General features: G+C 36.5%; 1 protein-coding gene across 1 annotated transcript in view; it reads left to right on the top strand.

The window, feature by feature from the left end:
• Positions 1-21,647, top strand: part of CC3H8orf34 (chromosome C3 C8orf34 homolog) — a 405,008-nt gene that overhangs the window by 253,982 nt on the left and 129,379 nt on the right. The window contains 1 exon segment of the mRNA XM_045454994.1: positions 13,945-14,080. Within this exon segment, the coding sequence (XP_045310950.1) occupies positions 13,945-14,080 (136 nt within the window).

The following is a 21,647-nucleotide window of genomic DNA, read 5'->3' as shown; positions in this document are numbered from 1 at the left end:
ATATTAATCATGTGACCTGATCAAACTAGAGTCTAACTCAAATGTCAGAATCCATAGATTAAACTTATTTGGCCAAACACTATTGTTTGGCCTATACTTTAAACTCCCAAAACTGCTTCATCTCCTGCCAATAGTCTGTTTTTTTATACCTATCCATTTTATTCATGTAAGGTACCTGCCTGTAATGCAGGTAAATGGGGAATAAAACAAACCTTAGAGCAGGGGTTCTCAACCTCAGCACTATAGACATTTTGGATGTTATTAACATTCTTTGTTGTAAGAGGCTGGCCTCTACCCACTAGATCCCAGTAATATCCACCACCCCCTTCCCTCACCTATGACAACAACAACAAAATGTCTCCAGACATTGTCTTATGTCTCCTCATGGTGGAGGGGGAAGAATAAATTACCCATGGTTGAGACCATTATGTTGGAGGGTTGTTATGTGGGGCAAAATAAGGTGTAACATCTGAAAGCACCTAAAAGAGTGATTAAAACATAACAGACACTGAACAAATGATAGTTTTCCTCTAAATGTTTGACTTTGGAGAGTGGTATTATATATGGAATTAATGTGATACAAGTATACTGAAACATGGAAGGCGAATAATACTGTTAATAACTTATATGAGCACTAATTTGAGAAATCATTTGTTGTAGGTGTTTATGTGTATATATAAAAGCTGATCCTCACCTCTGAAGTCAAACCAATCAATCTTCAATTGCTGTCTCTTCCAATTAATACTATATGCCTTGGGGAAATGCTTCACACTTTCTGAGGGACCTTATCTACAATATACCTTGTCGATGAAATGGAATAACAATGGCATGTATATCATGGTGTTGGGATGATTCATCCACTCATTCACTCAAAATATATGCATAGAACATCAATTATGTTCCAGAGACTGTATAGGAAATGTAAGACACTCTCTACCCTCCTGGAAATTTATTAGTGGAGAATCAAATGATGAACCGATAAGCATAAAAAGTAATTACAGAATGTGACAAATGTTCTGGAGATAAAGAAAGATAAAAAGGATAAATATGATAAATGATGCTCTCTTAGATAGAATAGTAAAGGAAATCCCCTCTTGGAGGTCAAAATTTGAGCAGAGATTTGAATGAAGGGAGAGAAGCCCTGTATGGTCATATCTGGGGAAAGGGCACCCTAGGTAGGGAGCACAGTAAGTGCAGAGACCTGAACACATTTGCATTATTGGATTGTTCAAGGCACAGAAAGAGGCTAAGGATGCTGTAGAAGGAGTATATTGTATAGCCATTTTGTACATTTTTTGATTTTTATATTTTTTTCTTATCTTTAAATATACATTTTTAGTAAACTCAAAATGTTTCTATAATTAGGGTGTGAGATGGGTTCTTAGGTGATATCATGCTGTATGACATGTTATTAAAGAATAGTTCCATAGAGGCCACTATCCAAGAAAACGGAACAGAGTTGAAAATGGTCTTGTAAAATTTCATTTGGGGTTGCAGTGTTTTGTGGCTTGAAGTGTAAAGGATGAGAACAGCATGTGAATTCCAAGAAAGCAACATGGAATGGAAAGAGAACTTACAGTGTGTCAGACAGGATGGCAACATCTTGTGGCATGTGGCTCCCATCTCAGTGATGGGAAAGGTATGTCCTGTGCTTGCTTCTTGCCTGTGGCACACCACAAGGGAGAATGAGTTGGCAACCACAGCCAAAATACATCAGTAACAATTTTAGTATATGGCCAGCCATGGTCTTCTTCTTTTATTTTCCAAAAATTTGATTCTTTGAAAATGTATTCCAAAGGGCTGAGCAGAAAACAGAAATAAAGGGAGTTTGGAGGGAATAGGAAGAGGGGTAGCTATGATACTTAATGCTATTTTTGAATTAGCCATATTGGATTTAGAATTCCAACAAATGTGACAAGCATAATGAAATACGTTTTTGTCTAACTTTTAAAAAACTTTTTAAATGTGCATGTAGTGGGTTAAAATTTGCCTAACTGAGAATATCACATGATGAGATGAAAATCTCAATATCAATAGCACAAAGTTGAGAGAAGGAGTAAAGCAAAGTACAAAGGAATTAAAATGGAGGACTATTGGAGCAAAAGAAGTCCACAATGTCTAGTATCTAGTAAGAAGAATACTATCAAAGCTGAAGACTTAAGCAAAAATAAGGATGGAATATAAGAAAAGAAAGAGGAAAGAAGGGTAGTGATGCAAGATGTCAACCACCAAAGACATATTACACTTGAAACCCAAGAAAAAAGTAAACTAACAATAAATCCTGAGTTTAATCACACATATCACATTAATTTACCTTCCTGTATTTGCATCATGTATATAAAATAAACTGACTTCAGGTAGAGTCAATTCTACTAAAGATAAGTTTAGAGAATAGATACAGAAAATTTAACTGCTGGTCTTGGGACTGTAGCAATTAGTGTATAAATTTATCATATTCTCTCCAAAAGACTTATTTTGAGTTAACAAATTATGTAATCTCCATGCAGAAACACTCTTCAAAGTGATCCCAACTAATACTTGTGGTCTGGCAAAAATCAAAATATCATCAAATATGGTGCAGGCTATATATGTTAGGTTGATGGTCAATGTTCACTAGCAATCAACAAATTAATACCTTATGTATTTAACATAGAGCCTGTAGGAATGTAAAAATTATTTTAAATAGGGTTAACAGTTTAAAAACAAAAAGAATAGATGTATATATGTTGTATCACCCATAGAGGCTGAAACAATGTTTGCCGTAACATAATGGTGGCTCATCATTCCCTAACTAAACCACTGGGATGAGAAATGAAAAGGCAAGATTTTGCAGTGATTTTTATATTTGAAAAAACTACACCTTTTTACTCATCACCTTATGAAAATTAATCATTTACTAAATTCCAGTCTTTTAGATTAATCAACCTTTCTCTGTGACTACCTAGATACCATTATTTGCCACGCTCGAGTCTACACTCTAAACACTTTGCCCGGTTTGCCTCACTCAATGTTTTCCAGTTTTATTCCTCTACTTCTAAGCTCTTTTTTGATCTCCCTTCTCGAGCTTCCCCCTACTATCCCTCAAATCCAGTCCCTGATGCTACCCTTCAGATATGGTCCCTTGTTCTGTGTTATCCACAATGTGTCATCACAGCAATTCAGAAGGTGACAAAAGTTTCAGGAAAAAGTCAAAAAAATTTTTTTTGTTTATACAATATAATCTCTTAAATATGTGGTGGGTGAAAATTAAGAAAAATAGATACGCTCTGATGCAGAAACCAGTCTTTGCGAGTAGTGCCTGGATTTGAATTTGCTAGAAGCAGTAGTATTTTCTTGCAGACTGGAAAGAGAAAACCATTCCCAGATGTTTTAATTTTTCTGACTAACAGTAAAGCCTTCACAATTTACATCATGATTGGTTCAATTAGCACAAGACTTGTGATTCATTTGCAATCTAAGTGAACAAATTCTAGCCTATAAATTTTTACAAATGTTTGTGGTCATGATGTGTTTGGCTCTTGAAGGTCAAAGAAATTAAACAGGAACTGGTAGCTAACAGATATCTCAGGAAGTTTCTAGCTCCTTTCAGTTACTAGTAGAAGATACAGAATACATGTAAACTTAAATTTCTGTAAACAGTTTCCCTAACTTACTGGTCTAATCACTTTCTTTGTTTATTGATCTCATGTGGTCAAGGAAAGTAAAGAGGGAAACCAGCACAGCATTTAATTTCCACAAGACATTTTTCCCCAATTCAATTCTAACTTAAAATTAAAAAAAAAAAATTTTTTAATGGTTATTTTTGAGAGAGCTAGTGAGTGAGCAGGGAGGGCCAAAAAAAGAGAGGAGGACATAGGATCTGAAGTGGACTCTGTGCTGACAGCAAAGAGCCCAAGGTGGGGCTTGAACTCCTGAAAACCTTGAGATCATGACCTGAGCTGAAGTCAGATCCTTAACCAACTGAGCCACCCAGGCACCCCTAACTTAATTTTTTTTTTTTAACTAAGGTCATTCAAAAAAATTATAGCCTATAATTTCTGATATCAATCACTTTGTTCTTAACTATTTACAAATTTGGTTAAGTTGTGCTCTTCTGATATATGGAGAAAGAATGCTGAACTCCTATTTCAGGCATGACTGAAATGTGGGAGGATTTTTTACCACAATACCTGAGATTCGTTGTCTCTCCACTTCGAAGAATGAAGAGGTGGACACAAAATGAGCAGCAGGCAAAAGTTTATTAGAATATAAGATTAGGAAGGAAGAATAGTAGGAAAGCTCTCTTTACAGAGAGGAGACATTCAAAAGTGAATGCTTGCCAACAATAGGCAAAGGTGCTTGTTTTTTAAGGTTCTGGCCGCCCCACTCCTTCCCTTCTCCCCAGTTCCTTCTCAGGTTTTATCCTGGTTGGCTGGATAACTCTAGGTGCTCTGTTGTCCACTCCTGATTAACTCATTTCCATTGTATGAGGGGTGGTCTATGGCCATACCAGTTCCTTGTGGGTCATAGGTTTTATGGTCTACTTATTTTTGGTCAGGTCTTTCATCAAATTGCTGAAGGAAACTTGAGGTAGAGTCGCCTGAGGGGGTTTGCTGTGGTCAGACACCCCCAGCATTGTTCCAAAATATGTCTTTCCCCACCAAGGATGTCAGGTCCTAATCCTTTCCCTCTCTGCCTATTTTATCCTTTTTTTTATTTTTTTTTCCTATCATAGAAACAGAGAATCAATAGAATCATGGCCTTAACATTTTCCCTCCACCTTGTAACCAGAATTTATCCCAGCAAAGTGAATTATGTTTTGCTCTCCATTGTTTCTTTCCCCTTTATAAGGAAATATAGCTGTCTTGCATAAGAAAAAAGTTTTCATAAATATTTTACTTAAACTTGTCTAATTTCTTATATATTTTCTTAACATTTGTTTTATTTTTAATAATTCACTCAGAATATATAACATCTGCTTAAAATATTTGACCAAATCAGCACTATCAACGTAAATCAACAAACCAATTGCAATGCCATATAATTCTTGGGTAACCCTTCGCTGAATCACTGTGAAGGGACTTATGTTTGGAAAGCTTTTAATTTTTGTTATAAAGTTCCTAGAAACAGATGTGAAAATTCGCTCAGATCCCGCATTGTCTAGTTCAAGCAGCTGTAAATTATTTCATGGATTACACTTGAACGAAATGAAAGTCCTGAGATTATTTCATCTAGGCAGCTGTTATTTCCTTAAATTAAATCAAAACAATTCTTTGCTTGATTAATTCTTGGTTAGATTGTATAAAGATAAAGTGCTCAAAGTCTTTAGTCATAAATTAGTTCATTTTTCTCAATAGTGTCCCTGTGAGTCAAAGGATGCATCACTATTTTATAGGCTACCTTTAAAAATATGTTACTGCTTCATGCTTCCCCTGTGGGGGAAAAAAAATTTTTTTTACTCTCTTCTTTTAAATATAATATGAATATAATGTAGCATTTCACTTATAGAGAAAGTTAACATAAGAAGTGTCACTGCTTAGTTTTAACTGCGGGGCTGATAATTTTATCAGTTTTTCTCAGCCATATGGTCTGTAACTTCACTCCACCCCCACTTCCAGCCCTAGACTTGTCCCTCTGTCTATCGAACATCCCTATGGATATCCTGAAGACAGATCCATCTCAGCACGTGCCAAACCAAAGACATTATCTCTTCCTATATTCCCCAAAAATGTAATGTGGAGAAACCTGCCAGGATTTCACATTCAATCATTCACTAAACCTACGGGGTCTTCCTCGGAAATTACCTCCTAACACATTTCTCTCTCTTTTTATTGTGCCTTCCTTACTCCAGGCTGCCAGAAGCTTATATATGCACTACTGATATAGACTCCTTCCTCCCTCATCTCCTCGCTTCCAGTTTTTACCTTTCCAAATGGCTGTAGGCATGTGGAACACAAATGTATGTTGCCTGTTTGTGTATATGTGTGTGTGTGTGTGTGTGTGTGTGTGTGTATTCAGGTATATATATATATATATATATATATATATATATATATATATAATCTTCAGGTAGTGAGTGATAAGGGCTAAGGGGAAAAAAATAAAGCCAGATAGCAGGATAGCAAGTAATGAAAGTAAATAATCTTTTGAATAGAGTCAATGAAAATGATTATATTGTTCTCAGGAATATCCTCACATATATTTCATGACTATATTCTTATTTGCATCAATTTAAGGCATATTAAGTTAGTCTAAAGCTATAGGATATAGCATAGTTTAGCTTATTTAAAAATATAATTTTAATTAATATATTCATGAAATATATGTTCTAGAACAGCACTGTCCAATAGAAATACCATATGAGTCACAAATTGGAGCAACTTATGTAATTTTAAAGTTTCCAGTAATTACATTAAAAAAGGAAAAAGAAATAGGTAAAATTAATTGTAATAATAAAGTTTATTTAGGGGCGCCTAGGTGGCTCAGTCTGTTAAGTGTCCGACTCTTGATCTCAGCTCAGGTCTTGATCTCAGGGTTGTGAGTTCAAGCCCCACATTGGGCTCCATGCTAGGCATGGAGCCTACTTAAAAAGAAAATAATAATAAAGTTCATTTAATGCAGCATATCCAAACTATTATTATTTCAACACATAGTCACTATAAAAGTTATAAATTAGATATTTTGTATTATGTTCTTCCTAAGTCTTCTAAATCCTGTGTTTACTTTACTCATAACGGCATATCACAATTCAAACTAGCCATTCTGAATGTTCTGTAGCAACATGTGGCTAGTCACTATTAAATTAGATGGTATAGTTCTATAATAAATTGATCATATTAACTATATCAAATATATTCTTGATATTTAGTTGAATGTACAATTGTATGTTCTTATGTAAGAACTTATTAATGAGAAATGCATTTATAGTGATGAGTAATATATTTATGAGCTCATTTACTAAATGTAATTGAATATATTCATTTCAACGAAGAATATTTTATTTAGATAATATCTCTATATTATAGAGATCATAGCATTGTCTATGTTCAAAAAGAAAATTTCTAAACATTGTATATAACTCTAGAAAATTGGTTTTTTAGTAAATACACTTACAGTTATCTTTTTAAGACACAGATTTGATAATTTTATCTCCCTTCATTATCTGAGACTAGGCTGTTTTCCAGTATTACATCCTGATATCCCTATACATCTCAGGTTATAGTCGAATAGCTGCATAAAATCCCCCCAAATACTATATACTTTCAAGTCTATGTGCATTTTCATGTTCTTCCATCCCTCCAAAAAGTCATTTCCTACCTGGTCTGGCTTATATACTTTTACTCACTTCTTACTTAATGTATTCAGCTTTCCTAAATTTTATAATTTTTTTTAATGTTTATTTTTGAGGGAGAGAGACAGAGCATGAGCAGGGAGGGACAAAGATGGCTCCAGGCTCTGAGCCATCAGCACAGTGCCTGATGTGAGGCTTGACACGAGGCTCTAACCCATGAACCGTGAGATCATGACTTGAGCCAAAGTTGGATGCTTAAACACACTAGGCCACCCAGGCACCCCAGTGTATTCATCATTCTAATAATTACTTTATCATTTAGATTTCAGTTAGAAACTGAAAATATTCTACCTCATTAAAATAGAATAGTGCCAAGCATTAATAGATAATATCTGGCAGGTTTTGTTGTTGTTGTTGTTGTTGTTTTTAAAAAGCCTCGGTTTGTTGCTTTCTTATTTGTTTTCCATAACATTTAAAACATTTATATCTGTTTTGTCTCTGGGATAAAACTAATTATATCGTATTATAGTTACCTACATTCTTAAGTAGACATTAATATCCACTAGACAGTTAGACTTCAAAGTATCAAAAAAGAGCAAGAATATTTTTAAAAATTCCCACCAGATTATTTGTACATAATCTTACTCTACCACTATAATCTTAAGAATTATGAGATTCTCTGGTGAAAATGTATTTCAGATTGCTTTACAGAAAATTTTAGTTGGCTAGAGTCTTTCCTTAATAGACTGAATTTGTATCTACTTACTACCAAAGATGGCATATGGTATATCTACCTATCTACCATAGTTACAGCCCTTGGCTGCATACTGTGGAGGAATATCTTGGAGAACATTTTATTTAGAAAAAAAAAAAGCCCAAAAAAGGGAAGAGAAGAAGGGAGGAAGGAAGGAAAGAAGGAAGGAAGGAAAAAAGAGAAGGAGGGAGGAAAGGAGTAGTGAGGGAGGGAGAGAGGAAGGAGGGAAGGAAGAAAAGGAAACACTGATACCATCGATGTTCACAGAACCTAAGTTTTCTATCTTTAGAAGTTCTCAGCATTTCTTGCCTTGACTTATCCAACACTGAAAATGCCTTGGACAGGGTCTTACTCAAATTCTTTAATTTGTTTTTCTCCTTCTCTTTCAATTTGTGTAAACTTTCCAAATTTTCAAAGTTTAGGCATTTCTGGTTTTTTCTTTGATGATTTAATCCTAGACACCTGCTCCCTGTAATAAGGCTGTTAAGGAAATGGAATTATGGATACCTAGATTTGTATTTTTTTTTTCCTTTGCAAACTAAACATAGATTATTAGTAGCCTTCCATGACTAAACAGGATGCAGGATTCTTTATAGTTGCATCACCCTTTAGAGCTTTGGTAAGTACTCTATAGTTTTTAGGAGCTTATTGATCGTCTTTGGCAGAACTAATATTGGTAAGGAATAAAAGGATCAGTATTTCTCAGAGTAAGCCTTCTCCCAAGACTTTAAGAGCCAACTGCACTACATCATCACAGCTGCATTGGACAGTCCACAGTCAATGCAGCTGGCTGAGGTGGTCTTAGCTTGCAGCACCCCGAAGGCTCCAACGAACTAGCAAGTGAATTCCAGCAGACTTCTCACTCTAGGGTTCTCTTTTTCTGCCTCTGTGTGATAGTTATTCTGAGCTAGAAAGAAAAAAAAAAAAAAAGATCATACTCAGATGGGGATGGGGTGCCTAGGCTAACTTCAAAACACCTTGTGAAATACATTTATTGAATTTGCAAGTAGAAAGAGAATTCTGGCATGGAGATTCTACTGTTTGTCGGGGGAGGGGGATGAGGTGGAGAGAAGGCTTGAGCTATGCTGTGATTGGAAGCTGTTGGCATGAGGAACCTGGAAGCAAGCTAACTAGAAGCAGACGGCCTTTGCACTTGGTTTGGGTAGCACATTTGACTTTCTCTGGTTGGTTCTGAGTTGGAAATGGGCACAAAAGGAGGGAAGCCTGCCTTTATTAACCAAGTCCTGAATGTTTGGGGCTAATTTCTGCTGAGGCTTCACAGGGTTGTTCCAACAGAGGTGTGGGAAGTGTTCTAATGTCCTCGATGATCTTTCCTCCCTCTGTTTGTATGTTCAATCTCTAAGTCCCCTCCTTTAGTCATACTGTCCATGCAAAAAGTTGGCCAGAAGATGACTAGAGATCCAGATCTTCACTGCTTGATGATTGTTCACTTGCCTCCATAATCGGTTGCATCACAAGGGCTTCTTAATCTTTTTGATGTTGTATTTTCATGGTGACCATCTGATAAGAAAGTGGCTGTGTAGAAGCATTTAAAACTTGCATTAAGTGTTAAGATGGTATAATTAAATGGGCTGGTATCATGACCCCTGTGACATAAACAAGAATAATTAAAAGTTCATTTGAGATACTTCAAAAACAACAGCCTGAATGTCTGAACAAGGCCAAGAGAATAATTCTGTAGGTCATAAAGATCAATCTTAGAGAACCAAAAAGCTTTTTTTCCTTAAAATGATAGGTAGCTTTTTCTAACTTATCTGTTCCATTGAGCCAAGTACAGCATGAAATGTTAGCAATTAATGGCAGAGATACTGTCATGACTAGTGAACAGGAAATCTAAATTGTCCATTATTACCCTTGCCAAGGAATTGAGACTGATCTATAATCCATCTAGGTTATGAGTGGTATAATTTTATAACTTATGCCAGAGTTAAAATGACAGGTCTCACAGTCTTTTGTTTGTATGGTTTTTACTATTGGAAACACTGCTTTGCTTATTTGTAGGAGTACTGAATTGGTAACACCTCCAGGTAATGTGTCTGAATAATCAAGGGTAGCCTCATTTTGGAGCTTATATCTCAATTGTAATTTTCAGATTAGATGATTTATAGAATTAGAGTGTCTATGTACAGATAAAGTTTGTAATACTATTCTTAAAGTGTGTAAGATAGTAGTATAAGGCAAGCAAGGCTAGCTATCCTGGCTACAAAGGAAGTAGTATCTGTTAGGAACACATGGATATCCAGGAAAAAAGAAACTGTTCATGACTTGAGGTTGGAATCCAGACCTTCTATTAGCTGGATTACATATTTGCATTTCTATTGGTCCAGGTGGCGAATAATTGGCCCAACATCTTAAGAAGGTTCCTCTCTTTTTCTGAGAAAAGGATACTAGCAGAGTCACAAATGGATCTATTTAAGGTCATCTGTCCCCGTAGGTGCAAGTGAAGACACCATTGGTTATAATTCCCTTTGATCTCATTTCCCCTAGAGTGGAATTTGTTCTAGATTTTCATCATTAAGGCCTAGTGAGAAATAGTGTATCTAGCAACCAGTGAGCTTGAAGGCTATTGTTTGGGATAATCAAAGATTAGCGTTACAATAATTATACTTTGATCTAAGTTTAGTAAAAGGAGAATAAAAGAAAAAGGGTCTTTATGGATAGGCAACATCCATGGTCTCTAGAAAATGAGAAATGATTATAAGTAAGCAGATAAAAAACAAAATAGGAATTAGGCAGAGGTTTTTTTCCAGCATCTTGTACAGAAACTGTCCACTATCTGGATTATTCTAAAAGTTGGGTCTTGGATCATCTTCTACTATGAAGATCAACTGCTTCTAGAGAATCTCTGAGAATCTTCAGTTGAGGTCCCCTACTAGGTCAGGCTTCCACTTTTGTTGATTCTGGATTACTTCTTTAGTTGTGAAATGTGAGCCCAAGTATTTACTCCAGGGAGTTTTACTTCTGTATCTGTTGTTAACAGTATCTGATAGAATCCCTTCCAATTAGGTTGAAGAGCAGTTTTTCCCTGATACATCTTCTGATAGATAAAGCCTCATAGTTGAAAATCATGAAGAGGCTATTTAAGAAGACTGTTTGAATGCACCCTTAACCTGTAATATTTTGTGATGTCTGTGTGCATGAGGATAGTATCATACGTAAAATCTTTAAACACATGGGCCTTCCAGTTACCAGTTCATAGGGAAGCAAACAATATGTCCCTGACGGAGCAGACCATACTGCATCAAGGGTGGGTAGGAGTACCCTTGACCAAAAGAGGTCAAGGGTTTCTGAAAGTTTTGTTAGTTTTATTTCAAGGGTATCATTATTCTTTCTACCTTTTCAGAAGTATATAGATGGTAAGAGTGACATGGTTTCTGAGTAAGGGGTAATACCTTACAGAGTTCTTTTATCGTATTTCTTGTGAAAAGTGTGCCTGGGTCACTTGATAAAAATTTATATTCCCAAGGCTGGAAACACAAAGTTGAGCACATTTTTAGCAACTGTAAAGATCATAGCTTTTTGACAAAACAATGTTTCGACCCATCCTGAAATTATACAGGCATACAATAGCTAAATCATATTGAAATCTCATGGAAAGTGAAAGCTATTTAAAATCCATCAGAAGAGCCCTTGAAGCTTTAGTTTCTGGCCATGACTCACATTTACAGTTTTTCTAGAATTATGCTGGTGATAAGTCCACATGACTTAAATATTACTTCAGCTATCTTTTTAAAGTTAACCCAGCCATGTTAATTTAAGATAATAACCAATTTATCTGTACCATGATGAGTAGTTTCATGGAGAAACTTAGCTAATATCCATCTGAAACCACCTAGTGCCACCAAGTAGCTGTCTTGAGGACACCAGAGATTATCTAGTGAAGCTAGAACCACATTTTTTCCCTTTTATTTTTTTCAAAATGAAGGGCTAAATGTCGACATTTTACAATGGTCTCTTTGAATTCCTTTAAGGATTTATCCTTTGAGTTTAATAGTGTCAAAATCTTTGTTAAGGCCACTTGTTTGGCAAAATGATCTGCTAGAGATTATTTCCTTTAGCTCCCATATTATTTCTGTTTTCATGAACCCCAACTTTTATAATTGTTACCTCTTTTTGAAGAAGGAATGCATGTAAACATCTTGTCCCTTTTTGATGGGAGTTCCAACAGAGTTGACCCCTTTGTTTCCAAAGCATCCCAAATTCGTGTATTCATGTATATATATACCCTGTGGTCTTTGTCTAGTTGACAAGCTCAAGTAAGTGCAATAATTCTGCCATCTGGGCTGATTTTACTTCACGTAGAGGATTGTATTCCAAAGGCAAGCTTAAATTGGTAAGACATTTTCTACTCCAGTTTGAAGTTTTGAGGTATGATCTATCAACAAATAATATTAGGCCAGACTTTTCGATAGGAGCCCTCAAAAAGACTGAATGGAATATAGTAAGTTCCCTGAGCTAAGAAAATTGTGAAGTTCTCTTCTTCTGGTAGGGGCAGGAGAGGGCAGATCAGTCATGTCTCAGTGGTGAACAGTACTGCGAGGAAGAGACATGAACAAAATCTCATGGAGGCTAATTAGCTATAGCTGAAAGGTGCTGTGTTTTCAGACAGTAGTAATGTCTGTGTTGTATGAGGAACCATAAGATCAAGAGAGAAGTCTATATAACTATTTCAGCAAAAGCACCAAATTTTGAAGTGGTGGTTATTGCTCTAAAACAAGGGGAATGCGCCTTTTCAACCAGGTCAAAGTGATGAGTTTTTATGACTCCCATGAAATTGAGTTAAAACTCTGTGGGCTTGCCAAATTGCTCATGTGCAAGTAGATGAAAAAATGTTAGTTGGGATTGCCTGAGGAAGGAGACAAATAGACTCCTGTGACAAGCCTTCTTCAGATAATGGAAAGCCTGTTTATGACTTATACTGAAAGTTGTCACAATCTCAGGAAAATTTGACACTTGTTTACAATATCCATTTAAACCCAAAATACTCTTGATTGTTTTGGGAGGGGTGTCAGATATTCAGATAGTCCTATAACCTTATCAGGAGAGAGTGATTTGCCTACTTATATAGGTTATAACCTCAAATGATGGATTATGTTTTGGCAAAATTATAATTTATCTTTTGAAACTTTATGTCTGTCTTTTGCTAAGACTGAGAACAAATAAATAGAACCCTTTTTACAGGAGTCCTTGTGCTATGAATAAAGCAGGGGATCGTGTACATATTCCATCAGGACTGAATTACCAGGGAAACTTAGATCTTTTAGTCTTGATTGAGAACCTGGGAAAAGTAGGCACGGGCTTTGGTGAAACTTAGGCATGACTGTTCAGGTATATTGTCCTCCCCATGTGAAAACAAAAAGGAAAGGTTAAGAGTGAAAACAGAGAAGCCTTCAGACATGCTCTTATTGGAAGCTGTTGGATAGGAAAGTTGTGAAGGCAAGTTAATTAGAAGCAAATGATCTTATATAATTAATTTGGAAGACATGTAGTCTTGTCTTTGGTTGGCTCTGAGTTGGAAGCAAAGGCAAAAATTGAGAAACTGGCAGTCATTGACTGAGTCCTGACCATGTGAGGCTAATTGCTATAGAGATTTTAGGTTGGTTTCTTTGACCAGTTACAGAAAGGTGATAGACCCATGTTCTGTAGGCATAGATGGTCTGCCCACTGTCCAAAACAGACTCAGTCTCTTACCATTTTTCTTCTGTAAATCTTCTCATGTAATTTGTCTCCAACTACATCTAGAAATGATTTGAAAAATAATTGAAGCATGAGGTAATATTTTTGCAAAGTGGAAATATAATGTTTTGCTTAACTATTGGCAGATACCTGAAAATATGGACTTTTCTTATTAATTCCATTAGGGCTAATTTTTTCTCCGCAATTGTTTATGTTGTTACAGAGGATCTCGATGATTTAAGAATGGAGGGAGTAACTACCCTTGTACCTTCTGGGAGCAAATTTAACCAAGGTCGTGCTACTCACCCTGCCGAACCTCAGGCCAAGGTCACATTGAACATCTGTTCAAGGTGTGCCAGGTAAAACAAATAATAGGTATGGTATACAAAAATATGATCTTAATTTTTAAAATCTAAGATTTTGATGCAAAGGGTGTACTCCTCTATGTTAAGAAAATCATTTACTTCAAATTACCTTTTGTGCTAACATTGGCAAGGGAGTTAGTCGTGCAGTGCATCCTTGTGTTCAGTGCCACTCAGACCAACAATGAATCAAAGAGTTTAGCTTGCCCTCACTTCACAGTTTGAGAAATTTTAACTCTTTCTGTCTCTGAATTTCATTTGCTGCCTTCCCTTCTGTTCCCTTTCAAAGGCAGACTCTAAAGGCTTTAAGGGTTCAAAGCCACTTTTAAAGCACCCGCGTAAAAACGAGTTTGCCCAGGTATCCTTTAAGATCTGATATTATTGGCCTCTTAACCTGCTCCTCATCTTGTTCACCTCCTGGAAAGAATTTAATCAGCTTGACACTTTTCAGTTTTGGCAGCTGGAAGCAATCTTTGCATAGACTGTATGTGGCCAAAGAAGTAGCTTAAGTTACTGCCAAGTCAGCTCCCAGTGCTGGTCTAGCAGAAACTCCCCAAATAGCTAGAATTCATTCTTTTGTAGGAACTAAATCTCATTTGCAAAGAGGCTTTTAAGCCTGTTTAAATGATAAAACAAGCCTTCTAACCCTTATGTAAATGGTGCAGATTAGCAAGAACAATGCACTGGCTGGCCAGTCTTATCTCCTTTTCTTTATGTCTAGCTGTTCTATTGTACTGTTTGAGAGGGGATTAGCCGCTGGGAAATGGGGGGCGGGGAGTGTAGGAAAATCAAATCAGATTTTTGTAGTTTTTCCTCTTTCCTTTTACCCTTTTGAAATTTTTATTTTAATTGTCACAGGCTTAGAAAAATAGAAAGGCAGGGATGTTATTTGAGACCATTAGGAAAAATGCCATAGCACAGTGGAAACATCAATGGAAGTAATATTTGGGTGAACTGACTTTGATTAGGGCTGTGAAGAAAACTTCTAATATTTATGTGATGGTATGTAGGCATCTTGAGTGTACAGGTCACCTATGGGAAAGTTTTGTATTTTTTAAAAAAAAGCCTTTATAGTATTGTTAAATAACAAAAATTCAGCTGGGTAAATTTTGAAGATGGAATTGGCTTTATCAAACAATTCCTGAATGAAGCAGCATCCGAACTGAAAAGAGTTCCACTGAGCAACAGGAAAGAAAAGGTTTTTAAAGGTAAAAAGGCAGAGGAATGAGGGGGAATTGTTAGCAAAGAATCCATTGTTTTAGGCGATGTGGCCTGGCCCTCCTAGCTGGAAAGGAAGGGGTCTATCAGTAAATTTCCTCGTGCTGACCAGGAAATCCCCATGTTGACTGGTTAAAGGTTACACACTCCTGGAGAGTTGAAACTGCAGTTAGGTTAAGTATTAAGTCTTGGTTTACTGACTTGGGGGCTTAACTTAAATGGCTCCATTATGGCCCTGTGGTTTCTTTTTAACAGTGTATTTGTTCATTTATACTTTGACTTGAGAGGGATTAGTATTTGGTCCTTCATATCATTCGTAGAAGATTGTTTTTTTCAAAAGCTTATGAAAATGATACCTTTCTAAACTACTGAGAATTTGAATTGAGAAAAGACCAAGCACATACCTAACCCTAAATTACCCACCATTCAGCTTGCCAATAATAGAGTTAGCGTTTAAAGTTGAGCCCTTAACTAATTTATTAAAGAGATTCGATTAAATAAATAATCAGTTATATTATTGCTTTCTCACTATGTACTACATACATATGTACTATTTTAAGCACATTAAATATATAAATTTATTTAATTCTCAATTAACACTGGGAATTAATTACTATTGTAATGTTAGGTTATGTTATTGCGAAGCACCAAGCTATTGTCTGAGGGCAAAGATGGAAGCCTCAAATAGTTAAAAACAATGAAATAGGAAGAGATTTGGGTGTTAAAAATGATGGGAGCTCATGACTCTTTTGATGGAGAAGAGGCAATGTTGTACTTTCAAAAGCAAGATAAGGATATATTGATTCAGGGAAATGTGGTAAAGAGTATGGAAAGAGACATAAGGCTGTTGATTTTAGAGTAGATACCAGGTCAAAATTCAGAGTGGAGGAAAAACTTAATATCGGTTATCAAGAACCTTTAAAAACCCGAGACTTTACCTTATTTGCAATTGTTTTTATCAATGCTGGAAGAAGACAGTTGTCAGAGACAGAGGACTCCAGGTGTTAGCATTTTCACTGGTCCCCAAAGCCACAAATTTCACAGAATGACACAAATAGGATAGAAAGTTATAGTACTCGAGAGGAACCCTGAGTTTAGGAAACCTGAATGTTTTGTAATGGGAAGTTACCATAGCTCTATAGGGAGACTCCATATTTCTCTTCCAAGGCTGTTTGTAGTATAAACAGTCCTGAACAGATTGTCTGAAACAAAGGTTGTCAGTGCTTCTGCTCACAAGATAGGTAGTAACTTGAGAGACTCATGGAGAATTATCTCCCGGTACTACTTAGAGTGGATTACTTTTGTAATGCATTGATATGGTAATCAAATTCCTCCATAATTATTTTTCAAACATAAATTAATATTGTTGGCTCACCTCTCCTTGTTGCAAGTAAGACTTTTAAGACTGTGAGAATTATGCTTTTTAAGCCAGGGCTGAGCAATTACCTGAGGCAGAAGTCATTAACTAGAGGACTGTGGGCAGTGTTCATTTGTATTGTGTATCTCCATAATATTTAGAAACACGATTGGATTAGTTGCCAATATTACATAAAATATTGGGATTTCTGTCTTCTTGTAAAAATCTGTACAGGTGATGATACCAGGCCCACATTCTCAGATGATTACATAGTAGCGGCTTCCCCAGCCAGACGCTTAGATTCCACAGTGGTGCTCCATTTCACCTTGGATTGTCTGTCCAGCTTCACTCATCTACACTACCTGCCTAAGTCTGCAGGCCTTTGTAACCTCTCATTTGTAGAAATGTATTTGCAGAAATGATAAACAATGAATCAGGACTGGAAGAATGCTGACTGAGTTTCCTAGCCTGGCCACAGGGGAAGATTCTGTTGCCCAGAAGAGACAGCTGATACTACAAGGCTATGCATAGGAGTTTATGGTAGGCAGGTAGTAGTTTTGGCGTCACCAGGTGATCCCTCAGAACTCAGAGTGAGTCAGTAAGAAATCCAGTGCTGTAGACTAGACCAACATGGAGAAAATGATTGCTTCATTTGGACAACTGTGCCCATTCTCATTGTTCTTCTTGAGTGGGCACTGGTACCCAGCCTAGAAGATAATAAGGGATAATAGGGGCTTTATGGAGGAAGCCTGGACATTAGATTTTGGGCCTTTTAGGATCAGGATTTAATTCCACATCTCACTGGATTGGAGACAGTCTAGTGATAATGGATAATAAAGTTTTGGATAATTAATGTTCAGTTGTAGCACATAATTACCAATACTTTTCAAGGCTTTACAGCAAAGATAAAATAGACAACCTCCTTCAAAGTCTGGCAAAGGGATCTAACATATGTAACCTAAGTTACCTAGTGTGTCATCTTGGGAAAAATTATGCAAATATTCAGTAAATCTGGTCTCCTCTGTGAAATGGAGTTCTCAAAATCCTGGAGATAACCTCTAATGACAATTAAGAGGTCTGGACAGGATAATGTATGCAAAGGCAGCTAGCAAATTGTTCACAGTACAAGGATCTCAAGGAACAGAGGGTTTCCTCTTCTCTTTCTCTCACTCACTGGGATAATTACCATGTAAATACTTAAACAGTTCAAAATACTTTGAGTTTTTTCCCATCTTCTTGAGAAGGTTGGATTAAAGTGCTCAGGTATTGAAGAAAAAAGAGCCTCATTTTTCTGACGTTCAGGAATTTTCTCCTGCCTTAGGCTTCTAGCTAGCTAGGGAAAAAAAGTACTTCCATCTTCCAGGATTTCTGTATTTAATAAGAGTGTAAGGTGGCAATATTTTTGTTGGTTATTAGTTTGTTGTTTCTTCAAGTTTTAAGATCAAGAAATCACTTTTTTCCATAGAACTGGAGAGGTATAATGCAATAGGTGAACTTAATGGTTTTGTTGTTATCTCGAAGTAACACCATAGCTGCAAGATACTGTCAATAAGCTCAGGACAGCGTCAGTGAGACTCAGTGATGTTCAGAGTTTCTGCAAAGAGCCCATCAATGAGCAAGTTGGTGGTAAGAGGTTGAGTCTACTCTTTAGATTGCCATTTTTCTCAGTCTTTTTTTCAGATATGACACCACTTGTGAGCTACTTAGGGGGTTACAGTATCTAGGAGTGAGTTTGCATATGATATGTCCAGAACGTTATTGCCCTTATCAAGTTGAGGGCATTCAGCCAATGGCCACAGAGCACTTCTCATTCAGAAACTGATTGGAAGACATCATCTGGAATGAGACATACATTCTACTGGAATGATTGAGGGGTATAAAATACAGGTGACCACTGGAGGGACTTCCACTTTCCAAGACATCAGGAGAAGAGGAATTCACAGTAAATTGCTCTGTAAAGTTTTATGTGGGACAAAGTGACTAAAATATCAATAATTTCAAAAGTTTATTGATTTAGCCTATTTACAAGAAATAAGATTATAGAATTTCTTTTTTCATAAATATTTCACTCATGGTTGGGAAAGTGCAGATAAAACAAAGCTGTGTTTCCAAGCTGGAAAATTATTCTGGAGTAGTGTTATTCCTATAGGTCTGAATGGCCTTAGTCTGATGTGGGTATTGCTGCAATTGTGTGATTTAAACAAAGAGATGACATCATCCAGCAAGTGGGAAAATGTTGGCTAGTAGATATCTGACCACCAAGATATATTAAGATTCTAACCCAGAACATCTCATTTTCCCCCTCAGATCATAAAGTAAAGAAGCCATTATAAAAGCAACAATTTTAAGTAAAGAATTTTCTGTGTAGGATGTTGTAGTGTCCTTATAACTGCTGATTTTACTCCTTACAAAATAGATTTTTAATGTATTCATTGTCTTGGTTTGACTTTTGGAAGATTCTACCAATATAACTACAAATCCTTGAATGGTATGGGCAAAACAAGTTTCATTTGTTGTCTGGGAATCACACTAAGTAGTATCAACTAAAAAGCAAAGTGTCAGTAGGTCAATAATGCAAATAATCAGCAACACTTCTGCAGTTTTAAAAAACAGTGGTTTGCCACATTTTGAGTTTCAAATTAAATTTTTAAATTCAATGTCTTGAATTTCTGTTGTAAGATAACAGTTAAGATACCGACAGCAAGTAGACAAATGTGGATACCAAGGCACCAGATGACTATTTCAGTGAAGTTTATAAGACATTTTCCTGGAAAGACCACCCATTAATTCTGTCTACCCACTGCCATTCTGAGGAGTTAAATCTTGTTTTCTTGGACTCCTGCCAGGGCATTCCGGGTGGTAAAATGCTATTTGTTTTTGATGGTGCAAGTGTTTGCATTCATTCATGCTTAACATCAATAGTGCACACACAAAAAGAACTGAAAGCCATTTCAAAAGAAATTGGATTCAAGAGAACATACAGTGACACCGGCTCAGAAACCACAGCATGAGAATGCTGGGGAAAATTTGTTTCCAAATAGCCTGCTGATTTTTAACTGATCTGCTTCATGTCACTGCACCAAAACTTGTTCATCATTTTTCCTACACATCATGACATTAAAATGCTGTTTGGTTGTGTGTTGACTTGATAAGGCAGAAGGAGATCGTCCTTGGTGATGGCACACTGCAGTAAAGATGAAGGGGAAAGCTTGTTAAGTGTGAATGAATATCCAACTGTCTCTATTAGGATTTACTGGCTGACTTGAGGAAACCCGCATAATTAGTCATACATTATATTCTGTTTCACTTGCCTAGGCATTTTTTTCTTTTTTTCCCAACTATTTTTAGAAGGCTTAAACTCATCGTTTCCATTGGAAGGAAAGGTGAGCAGAACTGACATAAAGAAAAATGGGTAAGGGCCATGAAGAAAAATGCTATCACTTGGTTAAAGTTAAAAATTTTTCATAAAAATTATAATTTCATAAAAATATGAAATTATACATCATATTTATATACAGCTTTAGCTTTACATTAAATTTAATGCAGAAATCTAAACTCACATGGAATCAAATGACATTCCCCAAATCCCCGGTATTACATTCAGCCATAACTATACCAGTTACGACAAAGTGAAACACATAATAGCTGTCTTAAAATGAAAGTAAACCAACAAATCACTCAATTTCATTATCAAATAATCTTTTCCTATTGCAAATTAAAAGGCATTTAAATTCCTTGATTTTAACCATATAGAGGGAGGAAAAAAAGAAAACTCCACAACGACAGCAATAAGATTTAAAACTCATTGTTAATCTGCTATGAAGGAGAAAGATATTCATTCTACTCGTATTTTCTAGAATTTGGGCTTTGGCAGGTTAGACCCTTAAACTTTAGTTAGACCCAGGGCAGGTTATAATTCTTTGCCTGTGACTTTTTTCTTATTAACCTAAAGTTAAATTGTTCTTTTGTAGCTTAAAACTGCTAAGGGGAAAATAGAGTTATAGGTTTGAAAAATTTAACTCAGATGGGGTCATGTCAAAGGGTCCTGTGTCCAGTGTCTCCCAGCTTCCTGAGACCCCTCAGGCATTGCTACTTAGGTGCTGCAAAGCCAGCCTGAGAAACTGTAGAACTCCAGCTATGTTTAGCAGTGCTAAATTCCCATGCATCCGCCGTGACTGTTCATTTCTATAAACCCACAAAGGCTGTGACTTATTGCTGGGGGCAGTTGGACAACAGTGAGAGCAAGTTAGAGGAATTCATGTTGGGCACATTCTATAAGGAAGCTCTTCCTCTGGAAATAGCACCCAAGGTAAGTGCACACAAGCAAAACACTCTTGTGGACCTACTTCTTTCCACTCTTAACATCCTGATGCCCGAAGTGTGTACCATTTGACCCCAGTATCAAGAGCTGATGAGAGGAGAAGATGGAAAGGATTCGAGTGACTTAAAATCCCATAGCATCCTCTCTGAACAAGTGTGTCCAGAAAAACTAAATCTAAAACTGTTAGCCTTTTGGCAAGAACAATTCCTCAAAACGTTGAGGACATTGGAAGCCACACCGATAGTCCGTTATATAAGAATTCAAATTATTTCACCCAGTTTCCCCAGCGCTTAATGAGTTTACAGATGCCACTGTTGGTGTTCAGTTGTTTATTCATGGAGTAATTGTGAGGTTTAAAGGGACTGAAGAATTAGCCTCAATGAATCGCCTGCTTGGAACAGCTACAGGTACTTTGTGGAAAATATTTGAATCTCTCATATGTTATTGAACTAGTAGTGTCAGTGATGAATTTTCACTTCCTGTTGTGGGCTTAACCATCATCAGTTCCCTGAATTTTTGTCAAAACAGAAGCTGAATAATCCGACTTGCTCTACCACACATTGGTTTGATGACCTGTTAGTGGTAAAGTTTTCTTGCAATTTTTTTGAGCTAAAGGCTAAGATTAAAGCTTTTCTGAATGAGAAGAATCACCTTCAACCACTCTTATT

This window comes from Leopardus geoffroyi, chromosome C3 (assembly GCF_018350155.1).
Source record: "Leopardus geoffroyi isolate Oge1 chromosome C3, O.geoffroyi_Oge1_pat1.0, whole genome shotgun sequence".
Taxonomy (NCBI): domain Eukaryota; kingdom Metazoa; phylum Chordata; class Mammalia; order Carnivora; family Felidae; genus Leopardus; species Leopardus geoffroyi.
This window is presented reverse-complemented; position numbering and strand designations above follow the sequence as displayed.